General features: G+C 46.6%; 2 protein-coding genes across 3 annotated transcripts; both read right to left on the bottom strand.

Annotated features, from left to right (window-relative positions):
• Nucleotides 1–711: 711 nt before the first annotated feature.
• On the bottom strand, nucleotides 712–18,172 carry KAT14 (lysine acetyltransferase 14; the record flags this gene model as incomplete). Of its 2 annotated transcripts, none has more annotated exons than XM_084514815.1 (10): nucleotides 712–2,394; nucleotides 4,984–5,174; nucleotides 8,262–8,437; nucleotides 8,895–9,031; nucleotides 9,561–10,132; nucleotides 10,958–11,377; nucleotides 11,938–12,119; nucleotides 13,493–13,614; nucleotides 15,834–15,952; nucleotides 17,917–18,172. In XM_084514815.1, 10 exons carry the CDS (start codon nucleotides 18,170–18,172, stop codon nucleotides 2,221–2,223), a joined length of 2,349 nt encoding a protein of 782 aa, XP_084370941.1. In that variant the 3' UTR covers nucleotides 712–2,220. The 2 variants fall into 2 exon arrangements, with proteins under 2 accessions (XP_084370941.1, XP_084370942.1); XM_084514816.1 differs by having other exon boundaries at nucleotides 10,958–11,374.
• Nucleotides 18,173–18,444: 272 nt separating this feature from the next.
• PET117 (PET117 cytochrome c oxidase chaperone) lies at nucleotides 18,445–22,264 on the bottom strand (the record flags this gene model as incomplete). Its single annotated transcript, XM_084514832.1, has 2 exons — nucleotides 22,077–22,264; nucleotides 18,445–18,594 (listed from the first exon to the last, which is right to left on the bottom strand). The coding sequence occupies exons 1-2, from the start codon at nucleotides 22,170–22,172 to the stop codon at nucleotides 18,445–18,447; spliced, it is 246 nt and encodes an 81-aa protein (XP_084370958.1). The 5' UTR covers nucleotides 22,173–22,264.
• Between the last annotated feature and the right edge of the window lie 1,439 nt (nucleotides 22,265–23,703).

Below are 23,703 nucleotides of genomic sequence, written 5' to 3'. Positions count from 1 at the left end.
TATTCTCTAATAAAAATGTATTTGGCTAAATCAAGTCACGTTTGGCAGCTGCAATCATCGCTACAGTCACTGCACGGCTCAAGGAAGCGCAGAGTAGTTGTGCCATTACGCGGGGTGGGCGCTGGTTTGCTAACCCCAGCTAAAGGAACCTCGCGCTGGTCTCTGAGGCACAAGGAGGAGGGAAGTGCACGGTTTGGTTCATTCACACTAATTAGGAAGGTCTTCTTGGGTCCCGGCCCTTTGTCTTTGCCCAATCCATCAGTAAAATGACCTTTGAGACAGCTGTACTTGCACCCTTTTCTCACCAAAGCCATTAGGATCAACAGGGAAGGATTTCATGGTGAACAAGTCAAAGCCACGTCAGATTTTCACCAAAGATCAATATCCCAGAGCACATAAAATAACAAAGGAATCAAAACTTAAGCCTATAGTCAGTCCCACGAATGTGAAATATAATAGATACAGCAGTTAACTGGCTGATTTTCCAGGAAATAGGGGCAAATTAGCATGGGACAAGCCCTCTCCACATAAATCCTAGTGGACCTGCAAGGCCACAGAGCAATTTCTTGTTTCTGCAGATCAGCCATTTGCTCCCCGACCCTTGTAACCTTTACTGAAGCATCCTCTCTTGGCCATACATGAGTTTTCTAAATTTCAATGAAAAAAGATGATGGAACGACAGTTTAACAAACAGTACAACTACGGGGAGGCTTTTTCAAGGGAAGGGCTTTAATTCCATTCATAAAGACAATTTTTCTCCTTTCCAAGTACAGCTAACTCGTAACATCAGTTAACATCAAAAATTTTCACGTAGTCATAAAGCAGGCTGAAATGCGCATGGATGTTAGGGCACGCAGCTCTTGGGTGGGCTCTGTTTTCCTCCCACTAACTCCTGGCTACACAAAAACGTACACGTCCACCTTCCTGCTGATACCGAAATGAAGAGCTGATGCGAAAGGAATGGGACAGTGGGTATGGTTCATGTTTGGAAAGCGCTGACTGGCCTTCAGTCAGGCAGCAGAGCCACCTGCCAACTTGCTGCTCTTCTGCAGTAAAAAACAGGGAGAGAGAAAAGCTGCTAAACTGTGCAAACAATTTTTTTCCTTAAATTCTTGGCTTTTTTTTTTTCTCTCTCCACTTTACTTTTTTTTTTGGTCTCTCACATTACTGTGAAATCACCGCCTAGATGCTTCCAAGAACTGGCACTGGCTCACCTCTGCCCTCTGCCCCCTCCCAGCTGCACACAGGTTGCTCCTACAAACTTGAGCCTGCGTTTCAAACCTCGCCTCCATCTTTTGTTCTGTCTATGGCAGGAGGAGGTGGGTGCAGCCTGCAAGGCTGGCTCTGTGGTTAGAGGTGTGCCCAAAGGGCTGATCTGCAGCACCAACAACTGGCAGAGAGGCTGCAGGATTTCAGAGAGCTGATTTGGCAGCTGTTGTGTCCTCCCTCACCTAGCTGCGAGCCTACTTGACATCTTGTTCCTGAACACAAAACACTGCGCACCACAAGAACTTCACATTGAGCACAGGGGCAATGGGGGGGGAAGGAAGGCCGCAGGGAAGGGACAGAACAAAGATATCTCCTCTGAGCCCTTCACTCAGGATGCCGTGAGTTCACACACACTTCATTATTCCTAAAACATGGTTCCAGTACTGCTGTTCTGGCCCATGTAGAGCTTTCCTAAAGTCAGCATCCAGATATATGCACCAATATTGCATTCCCCTTCATGAATTCAAGACACCGTTCCTAACAGAGCAATCAAATCACAGAAACACTGCAGATGATTTAAGTTTAGATGTTCATTTTCCATAAATGAAAACAAAAACAAAAACGCCTGCAACTTTGGATAGGTTTCAAAATTTGAAATCCGTGGGGCCCCTCTGAAATGAACAGGGTTTTTTTTTTTGTTGTTTTTTATTTTAAATCAGTGGGGCTCTCTCTCCAAAGTGACAGTGTCAGAAAAGCTCCCCATAAGAATGTCAGTCTTCCAGTGGCTTCAGCATGTCCCAGTTGGCATTTCCAGGCCTCTCCCTTGGAGAGCATGAATCAATCCCCTTGGATTGCATTTTCAGCACACAATCCAGCACTGCTGATGCTAGAAGTCCTAGGGAAAAAGGCATAGGTGTGTTCCAGCTCTCACGTGACAGCCAACATCCTCTGCTGAAGGCCATGCTCGACAGGCTGGGCTTCCCGCACATCCTCCCCAGCAGCTCGGGCAGATCAGCGCCGCAGTCTGAGGAAGAATGCGTGCTTGCACTCCTTGCTGTCCAAGGGATAATACTTGTCATAAAAATCCAAAATGTATTCTTCAGTCTTAAATCCAAATTTTTGGTAGAGCAGCATAGCAGGGTTGCTTGCAGAGACGTGAAGGGTTACGTCTTTGCCCATGCAGGTCTGCCAAGGGAGGAAAAGGAAAAAAAAAAAAAAGAGGTATCACAGCAAGAGAATGAGAAAGCCTCTGGGGGAATGCGGAGGTGAAGAGATTCATCAGGTCTGGTATTTAAGTTACTGAGGAAACGTGAGAAAATCGCAGGTCTCAACACAGAAGTTACCACACGTAGCACCAGCTGAAACGTGAAGGAAGGCCAGCTACTGTTCCTCAGAGCCTCTGTTTCTGAGAAACGGGGACCCTCTGACAATAAAAGCAAGGCTTTGGATTATAATTTCTCAGCTTTCCATTGTCAAAGTCTAAGCAATTGTTCATTATAAATAATCCCAGCATACAGCACTAATCCCAAATACTTAATAACAACGGCCTGAAGACAAAACATGCCAAAGGATCAGGCGCTGTGCTCCTCCCCATCAGCAAACAGAGCTGAACTCTGGGACCGTGCTGCAGCACCGCACCACCTCTGGGCTGTCACACTGGAATTCCTCTGCATCCCACCCAGCTCCTCTCCCATCCTTCAGGGCACAGCACTCGCCTCCCGAGAAGGCAAGGGAGTTCAGACAGCAAATGGCATCGCTGAAGTTCCCATAAAGATCCGAGATTATAGGGGCAGCTTTATCTTTGATAAAACTATAATATAATAATAAAGTATTGTTTTCTTGCTTTCATCTAGTGCTTTAGTAGCATTCTCTGTATACTGCATGTATGGTAACTCTAAGTGGCAATATTAACACCCTTTAGGAAATCTACGTGGCAGATCACTCGAAGGGAAAAGGTCTCACAGGGATTTAATAAAAAAAAAAAGTGAAATAATGAGGAGCCATTTTGGGGAAAAGGAGGTTGGAATTCATCTTATTAAGAAGATGCAGTTTGGTCCTCATCACTTCCATCAAAACATTCTTTGTTAAATTATGCTGTCCCCAAGAATTCACCCCCAACCTAAGCACACTGATCTTTATCTTCAGCAGAGAGACGGAGTTACCCTTCATCCAAAGGATATTAAGGTGGCCTCAGCTACAGAGAGCAGACCCCCGGTATCAGCCCGGGTAGGCTGCGAAGCAGCACACACAGCCTGGCAGTAGAGGGAGAGAAGGGCACTGTCACCACTTCCACACGAGTGTCTGCCATCTGCCACTGACATATGCAGCAGTGGAAAAATAAATCTAACATGAGCCAAACATACAACGGTGATCTCTCCCTGCTAGCAAGTCTCATCAGCCTCAGACCTGCCTGGCTGTTCTCCACGTGTTCCTGAAAGCAGGAACAGGTTAATTGGTGTCATAGGTGCTACAAAAAGCTGTGGTGATTCCCCACAGCTGACTTGCAAACGCATCCTGGTCCTGCCGGAGAGACAGGAGTACGGCGGCTGCATCCCTGCAAACGCTGGCTCATCTCTGGGCCTGTTGTTTGTAGGTGTTGACATCTCACATCAGCCCACTGCAGTTGAGGGCAATCTACTCAAACACTTCACACAGAGAGGCTCAGGAAATGCAAGAGGTGAATGTAAAATAGATTGCTCTGCATGTTGGCACAGGCTAGTAACCAGCGAGAGGTGGGCACTGCAGAAAGCTGTGTTGGTAGAAGAATTACCCTCAGGTGGCCAAGAGGAGTTGCTCTTGGTGGGAACTTTTTCTAAGGTACAGATCACTGTTCCCAAGGACCTGCCAGCACTCCCTATCTCTCTTTATCCAAATGAGTACAAGTAAAAACAGTTCCAATGGAGAGTTGTTGCTAGTACAGCTCATCTCAACTAAAACAAGTTGGGGAATCTTTCACACCAGCAGCTCTGCCAGGAGAGCTCAGGGAGTGCTAAAGTGGGTCCTGAGGAGGCACAGTTGGGCTCTGGAAAAGGACATCTGTCTGCATCCTTACTCAGATTTGTGCAATTTAATCCAAGGAAGTAAATGGAATTAAGGCCACCTGAAAAACAGCATCCATTCAGTGGTTTAATGAAGTTTAACTACTCTAACACTACCCCTTTAGTTAGCTCAGAATAATGTTCCCAAGTGTCCCTGTGCAACCAAGCCCAGTACAAGCCAGTCTGAACAAATCTGAATGAGGCTGCAAACACTTCAACTCTGCTGTATTTGAACCAGTGCATTTTAGAAGTGGACGAGAATGATTAAGATCAGTAAGAGATTTCAGGCAACTGCATCGGTCCCAGAATAAGCTTCCAGGTGTAGATAAGGAAAGCTACCACATATTCTAACCGAACTATTATCACTGTTACCAATTTGTTCCCTTCAAACCCCAAATTTACATTATTACTATTATGTGAACTATTGACCATTGGAGAATGCAAAATTAATCCCGAGACAAAGTCCATAGCATCTCACTAATTCTGAGGGCCTGACCAGTGCCGTTACTCTTCTAAACACGTTTCAGTTTCTGCTTTTGAAGCAATCCTCCCAAAAACATCCACATGGGCTGCTGACAGTGGACAATTTGTGCTGCTGTATGAGTAAAGAAAGGGCAAGGAGAAAGAGACCGAAGGGAGGAACACAACACTACCTCCTCTCCAACACATGCATGTGTGCACACAGGGAAGGAGGGGGAGCTAGTAATTCGGCAGAGACATGGGATTTTTTCATTACCTGAATAAGATGATAAATCATGAAGGTTGCAATTCCAGCTCTCCTCCACTCAGGGTGAACAAACAGAAAAGAGATGTAAGCTTCATTGTATTTCACATCTGGCACCATGAAGCCAAAGGCAATAATAACTTTTTTGTAAAGGACAACGACACTGAAGTCTGGGTACTGTAGGCATTCTGACAAATCAATTCCTACAAAGAAAGAGATAACAGTTGAAAGCACTGCAAACCAAGCAGAAAGCAGACTACATTGCGTCATACTTCCATGGAAATTCAGATTATTAAGCCCTTTCGTAAACACTTGATTTCTTCCTTTTGCCTTGTTTCAAAGCTCTGTGACTGACAGATGCTTCAACCAAGCCCTTAGACAAAAATGAGACTTCTGGCACTGATGTCAATAGGTGCACACGTTAGCATAGCACGCACAACGGGGAAAAGACTGCTTTACTCGTGGAGAAGAAACATTAAAGCCAGCTTCCTTCCAAATGACCTACAGATAAAACCCAAACCAAAAAAAAAACAAATGGTTTATAGATATATATATACACACATATATACATACATATATATATGTGTGTGTGTGTGTGTGTCACTGTATCAGCAGCCAGCTAATCTCTCCTTAGTTTGTATGCTGAGCCATATCAGCAGACTGTTAAGCCTCCAGTTGTAGACATGCATATGGGTAAAGTCACTTGCATGTGCAAATGTTTGCTGGATTGGGTCCCAGTAAGTTTGTGCCCCTTGCCTGGGGCTCTAAGGGCTACGGAACCACTGGAGGGAAAGGGCCAGGCCAGCAGCAGGCTGGCACGCACCATCACCGCTCCACTCTGCAAACGCTGAAGGATCTGCCTGCAGACAAGCACGGGGGCAATGCAGTGTATCAGCTACTCCATCCTCTTCCTCCTGCAAACTCTCTCCGGGTGCAGCAGACCTGAAAAGGGGTTTCAGCTTTTTCAGTGTTACCTCTCGAGAGTTCTCGTCTTTTTCTCTCCCTGGCCTTGACCTCCTCCTGCTTCCTCCGTTGCCTGTACTGAGCTGTTCTGTGAGCTACACTGTGAACCCGGCCACAGCTTTCAATGCTGTCAAAACATTTGCTTTTAGCATGCAAATTCTCTAATCTGGGGTCTGAAACAGCCTCTCTGCCAGCGGTGCTTCTGTGAGTCAGAGGCTGGAGAGAAACACCTGAAGTCAGTGACTTCTGAGCGGGATTTGTTACCCTGCCTAACCACGCTGCTCTTGCAGCCCAAGAACATCTACGCAGCATGTTAGGGCCAAGCAGCTTAGCTCACAGCACCGAAGCCTGCTTGGTAATTTGGCTGTGTAGCCAGGCCCTAAGCGAAGTGCAACACACGGCAGTCACGCCATAAATGCTAGTTTCAGCCTCAAACTGGCGATCACAGATATATTTGGAACGTGGGGTAAGAAAACAGCAGAGTATGTTTAACAGCAACGTTTATCACTCTTGATGAGATGCAAGACCTCATAAAGCGCTAGGCAGAGAGAAGCGGGTGAATTATTTTCTTGCTCGAGAGTGAGCAGGGTGGGGTAAGACGTGGGAGGAATTGATTGGCAATAGGGAGCAGCGTTAATTATCTCAAGGCTGCAATTGACTGTGAAGTGCCTTACAGCGTGTCTGTACAGGAGCACTACATTGCCCTGAGCGCTCTGGCATCGTTGATGAAGCGGTGCCGTCCCCTCAGCACGCAGCTATTCCTGCAGGAAGGTGCTTAGCTCAGTAGGGTTCGCCACTTGTTTGCTCGAGATGTTTCCCGTTAGGACACGAAGGCTCCAGATACCGTGAGAGGAATCTCGCTTCGTGTCAGCTCATTTGCGGTTACTACCTGCGAGCTCGTTTCTGCCGTGAGAGGAACAAGAAAAGCTCTGACAGGAAGGATTTGGGGAGGTGTAATAACTAAAGCCTGGACTCACAGCACCTTGTGAAGTGCCCAAGAACTCAGCCAACAAGACAGCATCACTACTAGGACGCGACTGGGTGCGTATCCCACCCCAACACCACTCCAGCAATTACACCAGCCCACCGTGAAGCTAAAAACCCTTTGTGTCCACACAGACATCACGTTTTATCTCCTGAAGTATCACATCCTCATTTCTCTCTCCTAATAAAACAGACCAAGGTACAATAATCCTATTATCCCAGCCCCAGAAAATTTACACCATGGAAGAAATTTTGATTCCTGTTTGGAGGCTGCTGGGAGTGTCAGCTCTCTGATTTAACGATGCACAGCCCATAGGAGGGTAGAACACACCCACGCTCCTTATGTTAAATAAAACAGGGTGAGTCCTGAAGAACTTAATGAAGGTGCAAAGCAACTTGGCCAGAACTTCAAATGCATTATCAGAAGAGGAGAGTCTATGACAAAGGGGTTCAGCCTCTGTCAGGATTGCAGAGTGTCTCATGAGCTCCAAAACAGCTTGTGAAGGGAAGACATGCCAAGCTATCTACCCCCAGATTGTACAATTTGGACAGTAAGTGGCACAAATAGCTCTGATCCTGACTGCAGCTTACGAGCACTGCTGAACTACAAACAACGTTGAATCACTATCTGCAAATCAAAACGTAAAGTAAACAGTTACTTGGAATAAAGGTGTGGACTGTTTACACGGGGCTTTCTAAATTAGTCTGCAGTGCTGACTGCTGATCAGAAGCTGATCCAGGCATTAGATGAACATTACAATTCTTATTTCATAAGAATTTGAGACAACAGTCACATAACTGTGGCCCCAATCCCACCCCGTGAAGGGCAGCCACTGTCCCAGGGATCTTACAATTAAAGAGATGGTTCATAAAAATCAACACCCAACTTCTCCCATACACTGCCAATACTGAGGCTTGAAGAAATAAAGAACACCATAGCGAAGCTTACAGTCGTTAGCAATTCCCAGATTTCACTCCAATGAGCATTAGATCTCTGGCATAAAGCAGTTTGTGTACATCAAGCCCCCACCCCAAGCTGGATTCTGCTGGATGTTTGATTTTAGTAACTGCCTATTTCTATTGGCATCGATGGTGTTACCCAAAACGACCTCTTTCTTTAAGTGCTGTGCTAATTAGGGCCTAATTGCCCAGTTCTAAATGATCTCAGAAAACAAAAGACACCAAACTCATGTCTCCATCTCAACTACATTCCTATGACATCAGATAATGGTTTTCTAAGAACTGAGCCAGACACCAACTGAAGACACATTTGGCCAAAGATTTTTTTTTTTCTGAACAAAACCACTTCCTTCTTAGAAAACCCAGCACAGAAGGAATCTTACCAGGCCAGAAGAATTCGTGGCACATGGAGTTTATAGTGGGGATGTGATTAGGGCGAACGTAGCAGTAATCAACAGGTGCTTCTGGCTCAGCCTTCCAGTGAGGATTATTCCTGTGTGGATACGCCCGGATTTCTGCCAGCAGCCTGAGTTTTGGGGGCTTTGTCTCATAGTCACGCCTGCCAGTTAACACGGAAAGCAAACACAGAAGGTGAGTGAGCAAAAATAAACGCTACTGCAGCTGAACGGGCACTGCCCATGAAATATTTTCTGACATGCTCAACTTGGAACAAAAGAAGTCTTCCATTCATGTGGGAAAACAGCACCCAGCTCAGCAAAAACAGCCTCATGCCAGAGGCCGGAACACTTCCTGGATCCACAGCACATTGAGCCAGCCTGTCTGAACAGCAGGACCAAGGGTGTTACAGGCTTCCCCTAAAAGCAGGTGCACCTTGCATTCAGTGACTATGGTGACTCCTCTGCCCTGTTGTCTCTTCAAGATTCTCCTCCCTGCTGCAAGGATCACTGCCCAAAATAAAAGCGTCCCCTCCCACAAAGATACCTCGATCACTGCCCAAGAAATGTGGGCTGCCAGTTCCCAGGCCAAGAGCAAGTTCAACCTCTGCCCATCCGTACCTGATATAAGGTTTCAGGACACGGGATGTGTAAGGGCTGACAATGCTGTGGTCCGTCAGCAGGTCTTCTGAGCCTACCAATCGGTACAGAAACTTCGTCGTCTGCTGTCGATATCCCTTCATGGCAGGCAGCATCGTCTGTACAAAAAAAAAATCCAGAACACATCAGAAGTAGTCAATGACTTAACACGAGGGAATCACATCAACAGAGAAAGAATAAGGGCCTTTCTCTGTAACAGGGTGATCTGAACCCACAGGATGACAGTCCTACCTCAGAGGACTCTGCAGTGCACTCTCAGGTTCAGCACCCAATGCTATGAGCTGCACATACTGCTCAGCAAAGCACTGCAGGCAACTCCTCTCCCACATGGCATGAAAGAGCAGTTAGGCACTTCCAGGCCTCCGCCATCAGCGTTTGTGCAGGGGTGGAATACAAATACATAAACATTTGTGGTGCTTATACTGATAGAAAGTTGTACTGCTTGAACACTGCGTGAGAAGAAAGGGGCTGGTGAGATAATTAGTGGGGACAGAGCCCCAAGTCAAAACGAGCCTTGTTCACATAATTCTTTTCATGTTCATGGTACCCCACAGTGGTGCTGTTCTCTGCAGCAAGAGCTCTAAAATAACCGGTGTCAAAAACCCACTTAAATTTGGTGACTCTCACCTGGTATCTGTCCAAGATCCTGAAGTCCTGACTAGTAGTTCTGTATGTCGCTTGCCCTTCTGGGGACCTGGAAACTCCTCCTTCTTTGGCTCCATAAATCCCATCAACCAAGAGCAGGGCAGCATTCACGACCTGGTCCAGGTCAAAGAGTGGCAGCCCTCTTTCCCTCTTGGCCTGCCTCACTATCAGCTTGCGCCTCAGTCTCCGGGCCTCTGGGGTCATGCTCATGGCATTGGGGCAGGCTTCCAACCTCTTCAGCAGCAGCTTTTCCTCATAAATACTAACAGAGGTATGCTTGGGAGCTCGGGGTTTAGCATCTTTCTCCACCTGTGGTTTCCTCTTGTCTCGCCCCCTCACCTGCAGCGATGCGTTTGACTCTTCAGGATCCTCACTGTCACCTTCCATCCTTTCCGTTTTTTCCTCTTCACTCTCCACCTCTTGCTTGATCTGCTCAGCTGTCTTCACTTTTTTCCTGCCTGCTATCACAGTGCCAGCACCAGCAGCTCCACTGGGAGGGGGAACGTACTCTATTCCTGGGTCTATGACTCCATCCCCTTCCATCTCCTCATCATCTGTTCAACAGATCAAACAAATCCAGGAAAAAAAAACATAAACAATGTCCCATTTCAAAGGGGGTTCCTGAAAGACTTTTCTGCTAAGGAGAACTAACGTGGATTTACCCAACACGCTTTATTTTCTATTTACTTTTGGGTCTCCAGAGTTCGGACAGAGAATGCGTTAAGGGGTCGTATTTCAGGACACAGAATCAATCCTTTTCCTAAGGTCTCCTGCCTTTGGCATCCAAAAAACACTGCATCCTGGGCTGTGAGCTCATGCTCTTTGATAAACATTACATTGTTGAAAATTCCTGAAGATTGGGGATCAAATGATCAAGCTCTGTCTTTAGCTAGCATACCCTGGAGAAGTTCAATTTAAAATCAGGGAACAACAACGAGGTAGTACAAAAGGACGGCATTTGACCCTCTGCAGAGCATGTCCAACAAGAACTGCTTTACTCTCTGTTTTCTTAATTAGAACAAGATCTGACCCCTTGAAGAACTACCAGCATTTAGCCTTGCGTTTCTGCTTTGCAACCTGACCAAAATTTATGATCTGTTAATTAGGATGGTGTTGCTAGGTGAAATCTTCTACCCATTGGGTATTCAGGATGCCTCAGAAGACAATGGTGGTTCCTTCTGGTCTCAGAAACTGTGACTACAACTGTGAAAACCTATTTAAGACTTCAATGCAACCAAGACCAACAGAATTTAACCAGTTACTTTCCATCTTATCTTGAAAATATCCTGCAGCTCATTGGAAGTTTCTTTTTTAATTAGATGTTTTCCTTGATAACTACGTGTGGCTTATTATTAAACCAAAACCATAGCATCTCTTACCATGAAACAGAGCCTGTGGCGGCATGACGTCTGGGATGAGATCTGCTTCAGAGAGAAGGCTAGGAGTAGCTGAATGTGAGGCTGGAGTGCCAGGAGCAGAGAAGTCCAGAGATGGGGAAGGAGAAGGGCTTGTCAGAGGCGTGCGATCTGAAGAGCTCAAGGAGGAGAAGTCAATCACCTCGCCTTTCTCAAGGACGATATCGGGACGGCGGCCTCGGCTGCTGAATTTAACAGGAGTGGAGGAGGTGCTGCGGTCCAGGAAGCCAGCCGCCTCCTTCTGGGCTCGCCGAATATCCTTGGCTTCCTGAGTGCGAGATCTCTTCTCCTTCAGCTCCATGGCTGATTCCACCGGATTGCGGCTCACTCGTTTCCTGAGGCCTTCCACGGTAATGATGGGATCCAGAGGTGGCTTTGAAGCTGCTAAAGAAGTAGCTTGCTTATTCTAACAGACACCGAGCTCCTGCAGTCACTGTATATGTGCTTATGGTCATAAGGACAGATTGGCTAGAAATTTTAGAAGATGCATTCTCAAAATACACAAGAAATTCATTCCAAGGCATGCAGCATAAAGTTAATGCACTGCTAGAGCCTCACTTAAACCCCAATTCTGCTCCTCTGCACAGAAGGGAATTTGCATCCAATGTGGACAAAAGAAAGAAAAAAAAAAAACATTCCCCGGGGTAAAGAGGAACAGAAGAACAACATATTTCAGCTGCAAAAAAATGCACAAATCTCAAAAGCCTTACAATCAGTTAGCACAATGCAAAAAGGCACTGAAATGAAATATAAAAGGCTGCTCATTCTACAGTGCACGCAACATAGTCCTCTTAAATCAGCCATTCCTGCAGAGCAAAACTAAGACAAAAAATCCTGCCCTGTAACTATCCATGCACATGAATGCGTCGTTTTAAGTAAACTTTTGTCATGCCTTCCAGCTCTGGCCCAGCTAGGAACCTAAACACCATTTGGGCAAGAGTTACCTTTTGCCTTTAGTGCAGATGCAGACAGCTTCTCTCCTTCAGGCTTCATTGTTGGGGGTTTGTTATGAACCAGTTTCCACCACCCTGGTTCTCCAAATTCCTGGGCCCCTGAGCGGAAGAACAAGGGGCTTCCCACTGAGAGACAGCCAGCAACTGTGCTCCACCATGTCGAGGTCTTTTTCCTACAGTGGGAGACACGAAAAAAAGCGTTAGGTCCCCACTCACCAGCTACACCTTCATCCTGAAGCCTCAAGGAGGTCACAACACGCTCAGCCTACAAAGGACACTGCCACTAGCACCCCAATCATTCAAACACTCCGGTTCCTACCTTAGCTAACCATAGCCCTCTGAAATCAATCACTTATCTACAGCAAAACGTGAACAGGATCCTAGTGATAGCTGTGTTGACCTGACATTACAGGGACGTGTTCCCTTACTGAAGACAGCAAACAGTACTCTGGGTACACAGGATGGGAGAGGTAAGGGAAAGGCAGTAATAAAGGTTTCACTTCACGTAAAAGGAAAGAGAAACTTAAACTTAGACATCTGCTTTGGCGACTTTGAGATTTCAACACATTCAGCAAAGCCTGCTCCCAAAGCTGTGGGACAGAATCCTGAAGGCTGAATTCACAGGGGGCACTGGGATTCAATGGCTCTGCTCTCCATAGCTGCAGCTGTGCCAGGCACTGCAGAGAAGGAGAGCCAGGGCCTGAGAAATCACTGAGGACAACTGAGCTGCAGAAATTTCAGGGAACAGAGGAAAGCCTATGCCTGTCCCACAGACATAAAAGCATGAGCTCTATTCAAGATCTGTCTTGAAGTTTTCTGTCATAAAACCTCTCCTGTAGCACAGCAAAGAGGATCCCCATTAATCAGCATACCTGCATCAGCCCTCACTGAACTGCTTTTGAATCGCATTTTTGGCCACTTGGAGGAACGGAGCTGCATTTAAGCCCTTCACTTCCCAGGGCAGTGTGCTACAGTGGGCATCTGAGCACTTTCTGGTCTTCTAAGAACTTATCATGGGGCTAATGTAAACATCATTTAGGAAAAAAAGTACGAAGAAATATTTAAAAATGGCTCGTGGCCAGTAACTGAGATACTCCCTTGAATATGGGAGAATCAGGTTCGTGGTATAGAGTCTCAAACCATATTTGCACCGGCTCTCAGGATTCCTTCTTGCCTTTGCACACTCCCACTGGCCAACATTTCAGCACTTGGGCTAGGCAACTTAGTCATGTCCCTCAAACACGGGGGATTAACATGAAGCACCCCAGATCAGGGCTTGGAGCATCTAGATAAGATGCTGCTTAATATGCCAAGGATGTAAAGCGTAGCAGTTCTTGAACTGGGACACAGATTGGTCAGCTGTCCCTGCTCCACCAGCAGCTAGTGCAGGCAAGGCAGCGATCACTTCATCTGAATCTGATCAGAGCCAGGCAGGTCTCAAAAGACAGCAGGCTCAGCAGACATCACTGAATTAAACTGGATTCTTGTCCAGTTTTAATTCATTTTGCTCAGCAAACAGAGCCTTGGGGAAACATCATGCCTTTACCTGTTTCCTAACAAGAAAGTCCAGTGTTTCTCAATGAAAGCACAAATGTCTTCTTTCCACCTGAAGTACCCTTGCCGGCCGGTTCCTTCCAGGGACAAATTGTACATTGCCAGCATAACGACCTGGAACAGAAAGAGGTGGATACCAGTGCATCTTTTCTGCTTCAGCTGGTGAGCTGTCACCCAGCCACGTGATGTCATACGCACCCAAATCTCTGCTGTCTCGTAAATTTCTTATTTTTGCAACATCTGAAGCAATTTCTGCAATCCGTCTTTGTCCTGCTTTCATGGTGCCCTTTCTAATTTTCCTATTGTTAGATGCACGTTCTGCTGGTTTTCAGAGATTTCTCCATCCCAGGGGAATAAAAGCCGCCTAACTAGGCAGGTTTACGACGAGGCAAACTTTTGCACTGGGCAGTATAAATGAATTATATCACAACTGGAATCTGAACGTAGGGTGGAAGTATGAAAAAAGTCTTTCAAAAAGAAAAAAAATCTGTGACAAGTAATCCCATCACCTTATCCATCAGAAATATTGTCACCGCAGTCTTTCTAGATACTTGCTGCTGCATTTCAAATTGAACAGAGGTTAAACTAGGTAAAGCTACTTGGCATTTACTATTTAGTCTTGGTATGGAGGAATTAAGTTTGTCATTTCATTAAATGATACTTTTACAGATCTTCTACACGCTTCATAACCAAATTCAGTCTGACCTACTACAGGACAGGTTTGAAAAATAACACTCCTCTTTTTAAATAAACCCCAGGTGACCAGCGGTTAAATATATTTAATGAATGCATTTGAATACAACTAAAATCATAAAGCTAGGCTGCAATCGTCTTTAACAATCCCACAGCCTTGACAGGATACCACTTCTAATGGGGACATATTATTCACTGCCACATAGGTTTGAAGTCTTGTTTTTGTTGGTGGGGGATGTTTTGTTTGTTTGCTATTTTTAATCAGAGGTGGTCTCCTAGCAGTGGGCAGCTGCTTTTGAAAATACATCACTGAAGACACCAAAATGAAGAAATTATGAAGAAAATAGACAAAACGAAGAAATAGATAGCCTTAATGTCCCCTATACTCTATTTCTGGCTCACAAGCCCTCTTAGTGTACTATTTCTCTAGAATTTTGTATTAATAAAGGCAGGTGGGACAGTACTTCAGAACTTTAAATATATATATATTTGTGTGTGTATATACATGTGTATATATATCTTTACAACTGGCCATAAGGATCTGTTGAGGTCACATAGCCTGAAAAAAATTCAGAAATCACCGTCCACATTTTTCCTGCTTCAGACAGATCAATTTTTCCACTTCCTTCAATCTGTTGTACTCAGAAGTAGCAGCTCTGGCTGCTGGAGGCCTAGGGAGACCTTCTTTTTCACCAGTTTAGATCCTGTCTTTCTGTTCCCCATGCCACTCTCCTTCCACTCCACTGCACAGAGCTGAGCGTAACGCTAGCAGCCCTTGCTTCCCAGGTCTGTAATCAGCTGAAACTCCACCACTCTGCCAACCACAGACAGCTCCTCTAACCTTTCCCAGCCCTGTGCAAGGAAACCACCAGAAAGCACAGCAGAAGTTGCAACTAATGTTTTAACTGAACTGTTATGAGGCAGTGCACTGCTACTGTCCCAAAGGACAAAAAGATACCTTGCCCACACTACCCAGTGTTTGGCATCTGGAAGCACTTCAGGCAGCAGTTCCTGCTTGACCAAATCCACTTTCTGCAGAAGTGCTCAGCACTGCCTGCCCCTCCTCAAACTAAACCAGCTCCCTGCTCGGAACAAGATATTGTGCATCGATCTACCCATGCAGCGGTTACTGCATAATGCAGAGTATTTTGATGGCTCGGGTGTGCAAGTGACTGAAACAGCAGAATTCTGCAAGAACTACTGCTAGCAAGCAGGCAGCCAAGCCAGAGCTCTGCATTCAGGGAGCTGGCAAGCTCTCTGTTTGTGTGTTGCCACCTCACAAGTTTTACATTTGTTCGTATATATAAAAAAAACTCTTCATGCCTCACAGCCAAATTAAAATTTGCTTCTCCAAACTTGCCCGAAGCCATGAAATTCATGAGCAACATGAATGAGGAAAAAGAAAAAAAAAAAAAAAAAGAAAAATGAGGAATGTGGTTTGTGTGATTATATTTCAATTTACTTGCCAAATGCTCAAGTTCTAATCTGCAGGCAATCCCTAGCTAATTAATTTCTGAAGTTCATGTATACGGTTCTTTGTCATCTATACCCAGTCCTCCTTTTCTAGGTAGTACATACACAACAAACAACAATTTTAGAAAGTCCTGTGGTTATTCTCCTGGCACAAACATTCGACTTACTTGTTGCCACGTTAATCTCAGCCGTTCAAATTGCTCCTTCCCATCTTCTGAGCAATCCGAGCAAGTAAATCTGAAAAAGTTGTCTCCTTTGAGGTAGCTGAGCTGTTCTCTCAGTTGACCTAAAATTAATAGGCAAAAGATCAGATTTTTGGTCCTTTCATAGGAAAAATAATTTCCTACATCAGGCAAGGAAGTATTTTTTCCTGGAGTCCAGAGACCAACACTCCTTGGGAACTGTCTGGAAGTCACTGTGATGTAACATATGGATCAATTTTACAGTTGCAGCAGTCAGCAGGGACCAAGTGAAAACCACAGGCATTAAAAAGGGGCATCTGAACACATGGACAAAGCCAAAGCATTTCCTCACTTCCTCTGCATTTTTCACTCCTTGCTTCCCCAGAATAATCTACACACTGCAATAAATAACTGTTTCTCCACTCTACTTTAAAAAACAGCTGACTTGCTAACCTTCAATATAAGTTGAACAAAAGTGATCTACTGGGATAGAGACACCTATAAAACCCCACGCATCCAAAGCTAAAGGCTCAAATTCTGTTTCTGCAGCAGAGCACGGGGAAAAAAAAATCAAGTGAATCAGGACTTCTAAACTCAACATTCATTAAAGAAATATGAAAAAAAGAAATCACAGGACAGGGGAACAGTTAAGTCTATATATAATATTTCCAAATTTCACATACGAAAGGTCTTTCTCCAAACTCATTCCATCTCCTTTATTATATCACTACAGCAGATCAAGCACTTGCAATGTATGGCTGCGCTGCTTTTGTAGTCAGTTGCAGAATCCAACTACAAAAGTTGCACCAATGTTTGTTGGAGAAAGCCAAACCAACCGATTTGGTAGTTTAACAGAATGTTTAGATGGCAACTCAGCGTGGCAAGGGATTATTTGCCTGAGCTCACTGGTAACTTTCACAAGCATCAATTGATAGATGTATAACTGAACAATTAGCAAAGAGAACAGCATTTTCTTTTTCCAGCTTGTTTACTTTACCCATTTGTATCTAGTTACTGTTGCTCTGTGACTGGCTTTCTCTGCTCTTCGGATTTGTTCCACAGCAACAAGAAAGAGGAACATCTTTGTAAAATTATACAGATAGAATGTTAAATCGAGTGCTCTCAGGTGGGATACCTCATGCTACCTTTACTACCTTTAACTCTGATCTCTCTTTTTTTTTTAATTAATACATTTCAAGTTAATGTGTCCCATTACCTGCACAGCATCTTAATGGTGCTATGCTGGCTCCACTCACTAACAGCAAGGTGCTCACTAACCATGCCTTGAGAGGAGATTTCTACACTAGGCTCCGGGCAAGCTCTAGGATGGCAATAAGGGCAGCTCCGATACAGCTGCGAGGCAGATGCCAACTGAAGAGCTCGGGATTTCTAAACGCAGAAGTAATAATAAGCACACACAAAAGCAGATAATAAAACCAGTGCTTAGCAATTTCTAGGTTTTGCATCTAATAACAGATCCAACAATGTAGAATCAGAAAGGGAAGCCAAGTCTATTACTTAGCTAACAGAATGTATCATATGTCAAGGAGCAAGAGCAAAAAGATCGAGTGATGTAGCTTGCTCCAAGTGCCTCCCAAAGCCAGCTGCTAAGGGCTGGACATGCTTCTGTCAAAGCTGCACTAAATTCACATTCTGGACACATTTCTGTGAAAGATGAATTAAATTCACATTATCAGGAAATCATCAGGGCTGAGATTTAGCCACAAACTCGGAAAAGGAAAAAAGTAGCACTACCTACAAAGTCCTACTCCTCCCAAACCTCTGCAGGAAGTGTTATCTTTACCTGAGAGGAGTGAAAGGCCAAGACCCTTGGCCAAAGTCCCTTAGCAAGCCAGTGCCTGACACACAGGAAGGTGTGCACGTTCCTGAAATCATCCCCTTGGTTGGTTACCAGTTAGAGCAAACAGTCCCATTTCTTGCAGGGAATGGCAGTCTCAGACACCTGCCTGGCTCTTGGGTCAGCGTGCCCACATGGTAAATCACAACCCTAGCAGTGTCAACTACATACAGGGAGGGCAACAAGAGACAGCAACACCAGCCTCCTTACTTGCTGGAATCCACTTCTGGCACTTCTCGCAGTAGTAGGACATCTCCTCCATCCAGGACGCGTCGCCCTCGTCGCTGTTCAGCGAGTCTCCGCTCTGGTCATGGGATAAATCCACCGAGGCCTGGTCTTCAGACTCCACAATCAGGAGGGTTTCTCCTTCCACCTCACCCTCTTCCAGGCCCTCTGAGGTCGATGTCCTTGTGGCTTCATCGTCGTGGCGGCTCAGCAGCCCACTCATGTGGACGTTATTAGCCATCCCTCACCGCCTAAAGCAGGACGGTGTTTGTGCTACAAGGAGCCCACCATCCCCACATTTACAAGCCCCTCCACGCTGGAGGTACCAGCCAGGTGTCCGCAAGTAATACTGCTGGAAGAAATATTTTGGGTATGCTCTATGGCTTTTGGAAAAGGAATATAATGTATCTGAAAGAAAGCCTTTCAGGAATGTCTGTTTACTGAAATGCAAGTAGTTAGACACAAATCATCTCCAAACGCCTTTAGTCAAACCTCGAATGCCTCAGGTCCTGCCTAGGACTGCTGGGAGCTCTTCTCTATGAGCATCTTGTCTCTCTCTTCTTTAAGCTGCTTTGTCAAAGCAATCTGCTCTTCCAACAGGCGAATATTCTCCTTCTTCTGATGTTGTCGCTCCAGATCTCTGAGAACTCCTCTGTGCAGCCTCTGAAAGCACAAAGGGACAGGGTTCATTACAGCCTGTTTGGTTGAGAGTGACCAATCCCACCCCAGCTCCAGTCCCTCCCGCAGAAGCGCTTGCCTTGCCCTGCTGCCTCTGCAAACCTTAGTCCTCTGCCACCTCCTGCAGCCACACCACTTAAAACTAAAACTACAGGAGGTGGCACCTGGTGTTGATGGTGTTGCACCAAACCCACTTTGTTTGTACTCGCTTCAGATGGATGCATTTTCTGAGCAGGAGAGACATTGGGCAAAGAAATGCTTTGCACCAGTAGCTCCCATGCTGCGCAGGATGCACACAACCTGTAACAGCCTTGTACCTCTGCTTGGAGAGAATTTGGTGGCAAACTGATAATAATTTTAAGAAAAAATGCAGTTTGTCTTCACCTGCTTCTTTCTGCTTATGTCTTATTCTTTATAAAACAAACAAACCAAAAAAGGCTGGTAAACTCTTGCTGCAAGGAAGGTAAAAGTCCCACAGCCTGTCTATGCCAAGCTCTTGAAAAACGATGGCACTTCATTCAAAAGCTATACAAACCCTTTACCAAAAATGTTTGCTATAAATAAATTGTGCAACACAGACTGGTGGTTTGCACATAGATGGGTAGGCCACCAAAGGAATGTAAAAAACCCTAAGAAAATCCTATGTAGTCTTTGTTTCCTCCTTATACTTGCCTGTGTCTGCTACCTGGAAGGCTTTCTTACTCAGCTAATGAAATGCTCGACCCTCATGTCTCACCAGGTGAACGCAGAATGAGCGAAACCAAAACTAGTGACGGGGACTGGGATGGGGAAAAGGAGGGGAGGGACTATCCGGGAACCAGCTCTTCGGACTGCAGCTCTACACGCCTGGGAGCAGGCAAGGCAGCAGAGAGATATAAAAGGAGGGATGGTGAGACTAAGGCACGGGATGGAGATGCCAAGACTGACAGTGGCTCTGGGAGGAAAGGAGACCACAGTGAGGGTTTAACTGGTTGGGCACCTTGCGCAGGGGACAGCAGCTGGGCCTGGTTCTGCAGAGGAACACAAAGCGACCTCGGTGGGCTCCGGGTGCAGGCACCCAGCCACTCCCGCAGCACTTCGGAGGCTGTGCGAGGCGTCCTTCTCAGCTGGGCTGGGGTTCCCGGGGCAGGCAGGCGTTTTTACATGTTCAGACATTTACTAGGTGTCAAAGCAATAGTCAGAAGCTTGTCAGAAAATATTATGCGCGAGGGCAGAATATCCACGTTACTTATTTCCGTTGCGTTACCTAAAGAACTGGGTTCCTTAAACCAGAAGCCATTATAACCGGACTTGAAAATTCAGAATTATAAAACGAAAATCTCAGGTTTCATTTATAAAAATACAAGCTTTGAGCCTTAGGCTTTCTGAGTAGCATTTCACATCAAGTTTTAACTGATTGCTGGTAACATAAAACCGAGCATTTTGGCTTTGCTTCTGCAGCAGCAGCATCTCGAAGAATGCTCCTATCCCTGCAAGTACATAATCTGCATCACCTTCAGCTGCTGGGGAGATCTCTTCTAACTCTAGAGGCTGTGCTAACCCATCCCCAAATATACAGCTCAGGCACCTCTGAACTCCTCTGTCAGATGTACATTTTGGGAGAAGAGGGTTTTTTCGGGAGGGAAGACAGACCCAGGCATGCTGCCCAGTGCAAGATGTGGGAGCTTGCCTGTAGCCATGCAATTCTTTTTCCCTTCCTGGCCTTCAGAGGCTGTGCCCTCACCCGGGTATTTGGATGGATAGAAAACAATAGGTTACTTTTTTTTTTTTTTTTTTTTTTTTTTTGTGGCAAGGGACAACATTTTAATTCACATATTCAAAAAAAAAATTTTTGCCCCCCAAAAAGGTTTTCCACTGACCAACTGGATCCTTTGGCCCTTTCATCTCTAGGAAACTCAGCAAAACTGCCTATCTGCAGGCAGCAAAACATTGCCTACCCACTGTAACGGCTGCTTCTAGTTATGGGAAAATGTATTAAAACAGACCCATGGGGAGAAAATTGCCCATCGTTGTCAATAAATTAAGCAGCATTTGGTAGAGGTAGCATTTACCCAGACAGAAATGGCCTCAGGTGTAACAACCAAAGCTATTTAACAGTATTTTGCAAATGAAACAACAAGAGGAACACGCAAAGAGCTGCAAGTCCCCATTTACTTCCTGATATCGTTAGAAATATATGAATCAACCAGAGGGCATCACCCATATCAGCTCATTTGTGGATGACGCTCTTTTTATTAAAGACGTTGTATATGCTGGAGGAATGCAGGTTACAGAACCGTTTACCCATGATTTGAGTTCGGATGCAGTCCCTACACACCAGGGCACTGCGCTCAGGATGAGCAGGTGCTCAGCGTTTGGTTTCTCATGACTTGTTTAGCCTGTTGCCCACGGCATTGTGTACTTCGTGATAAGCAGATCCTGCTTGGATGGTAGAGCGACTTATTTCCTTGAGGACTTCTCTATGCCTGTTACCTCTTTATCACAGAATCACAGAAACATCTAAGTTGGAAAAGACCTCCAAGATCACCGAGTCCAACCTCTGACCTAACACTGACCAGTCCTCCACTAAACCATATCCCTAAGCTCTACATCTAAACGTCTTTTAAAGACTTCCAGGGATGGTGACTCCACCACTTCCCTGGGCAGCCTGTTCCAATGTCTAACAACCCTTTTGGTAAAGAATTTCTTCCCAATTTCCAACCTAAAGCACCTCTTTCCTTCTCAGATCAGTCTCATCTTCCAAGATCCCTTGTTCTTAAGTGCTGACAGAGACAATATCTCTAGGATAAAATGTAATCTTGTCATTACGGATGGCACAGCAACAGGCACCTGAGCTGCGGTGTGGATTGGCAGCTTGAACTGTGAGGTTTGTAGCTCCTGACTACTTCAGACCTTTAGTAAAAGACATTTAACATAAGATTTTGTGGTGTGTGTTTGGTGTGATTTAAAACATCTACGTTTAAACCAGATGCGTGCCCTCATCCTAGCACTTGCTGGGCTCACTGGCAGAGTTAAAACCAGCTTTTTGCCCACGTTTCTACCACGTGCAGCTTGTCCCTTCTGAACATATTGCCCTGGGTCGCCTTTGCCCGCCCCCCGCCCACCACCACACCTGACACGGGGCCGCGGGGCTCCCCCGCCCACCACCCGCCCGCCTCCCCACAGGGCGCACACTGCGCGCCGCGGCCTGAGGCACCGGGGGAGAGACCGAGGGGGCGTGGCCACAGGTGAGGGGCGTGGCCAAGAGAGACGGAGCCACGCCCCCTTTCAGCCTGCAGGTGAGGGGCGGGGGCCGAGCCATGTGGGCGTGGCCACGGGTCCATGTAGGCGTGGTCTGTTCAGAGGGGGGCGTGGCCTGTTCAGAGGGGGCGTGGCCTGTTCAGAGGGGGCGTGGCCCGCTCGGCGGGGGCGTGGCTTCTCTCCCCCCCTCCCTCCCCCGCCCCCCCCGTCCCAGCGGCCCCGCTCACCTCCTGCTCCCGCCGCTGCTGGACGTGCACGGCCGCCACGGTGGCGGCGGAGAGGAGCGCGGTGACGGCCAGCACCGCCCGGGAGCTCCTCGACATCGCCGCCGCCGCCGCCGTTCCCGCAGCCGGGCCGTTGCCGGGCCGGGCCGGGCGCGCGAGCGGCCGTTGGCGGCCGTTGGAGGGGGGTGGGGGTGGATGGGGGAGGTGCGGCCAGGCTGAGCGCCGAGCGCGTCGAGCTAGGCATGAGCAATCGAGCGCCGAGCGGCGGGGGGGGAAGGATCTTGATGCGGGGGGGGGGTGTCGCAAAATGGCGGCCGCCCCCTCCCGCCCGTCGGGGCCGCTGGTGTGAAAAGCAAATAAAAAGGTTTTTTTTCTGAGCCCGAGAAGGTTGTGTTTTATTTTTTGCTGTTATGGCACGCGGAGCTCCTTGCCTCGCACACAGAGCCGTGCGGAGGGCTTCAGGCGCTGTGTTTCAGGGCGCTTTTACCCTATAGCACACGAAAATCCCTGTGGCTGCTGTGGAGGTAGCAAGAGGCTGGCTCCCAAACAGCGAGGAGCGTGTGAGCAGTCACCATCTGCTGTGTAACACCACAAATCTGCAAACACAGATACAGGGCAGCAACATCACAGGCTCACCTAGGCTGGAAGAGACCTCCGAGATCACCCAGTCCAACCCCTGCCCTAACACTGACCAGTCCTCCACTAAACCATATCACTGAGCTCCACATCTAAACATCTTTTAAAGCCCTCCAGGGATGGAGACCCAACCACTGCCCTGGGCAGCCCATCCCAATGCCCAACAACCCTCTCAGTATAAGGTGACACTTGGGAATTTCCCAAGCAAAGGGATGTCCAGCAGGGAGGTGGGATACCCCATGAGCTCTGTAAATCCTGAAGGAGGTCAGAGAACAACCGCTCACCCTTCCCCACACTACCATGGTAGCCAGGTAGGTGGATATGGACAGCAAGCTTAACCAAAAAGGACATTTTTCCATGATGTATGAGCAAATTGTGGAAGCCAGCCCCGTGTGCTGCAGAAGCTGAGCTTATCTACAGATTCAGAAAGGATCCGGGCAAATCTGTGGACAACCATTGCTGTCCAGATGTTGCTTTCAGCTCATGAATTCTGTAAACCACAAGTGAACCGTCAGGTGGAAGGTTTATTGTGAAAGGCGTAGTCTTATCGCTGACTTCTTTCCTGTTTTGTTTTGTTTTTTGTTTTTTGTTTTTTTTTTTTCCAGGCATTTGCTGCTGCTCTCCGTCAGGCAGGACTGTGGGCACAAAGATTTTCAACTTCGGCAGCTACCACAGTCCCTAGCTGTAAAACAGGCTCAGATACGTCCAGGTAGAGCTTGGCAGTGCTGCACTGCAGTCAGCTTCTGGGACGTGAATGGGACCCTCTGCTGCACGGAGGCAGCCATGTCACGTCCCCAGCCCAGCCCTGAGCAGAGGAGGCAAACCAGATGTGTGAAGCCAGCCCTTCCTCGTTATAATCTTCTTCATCTGTCTGCTGAACAAATGTGATTAAAATGAAAGGCGAAATTAATGGGAATGATAACATTTCAATTTAGTATAATAGTTTTGCTCACATCAGTGTGTTTACTGTTATTAAGACTTATGCATAAAGTGC

The sequence above is a fragment of the Aythya ferina genome (genome assembly GCF_964211825.1).
Source record: "Aythya ferina genome assembly, chromosome: 3".
NCBI lineage: Eukaryota > Metazoa > Chordata > Aves > Anseriformes > Anatidae > Aythya > Aythya ferina.
The sequence above is the reverse complement of the archived record's forward strand: the minus strand, read 5'-3'. Positions and strand labels throughout refer to the sequence as shown.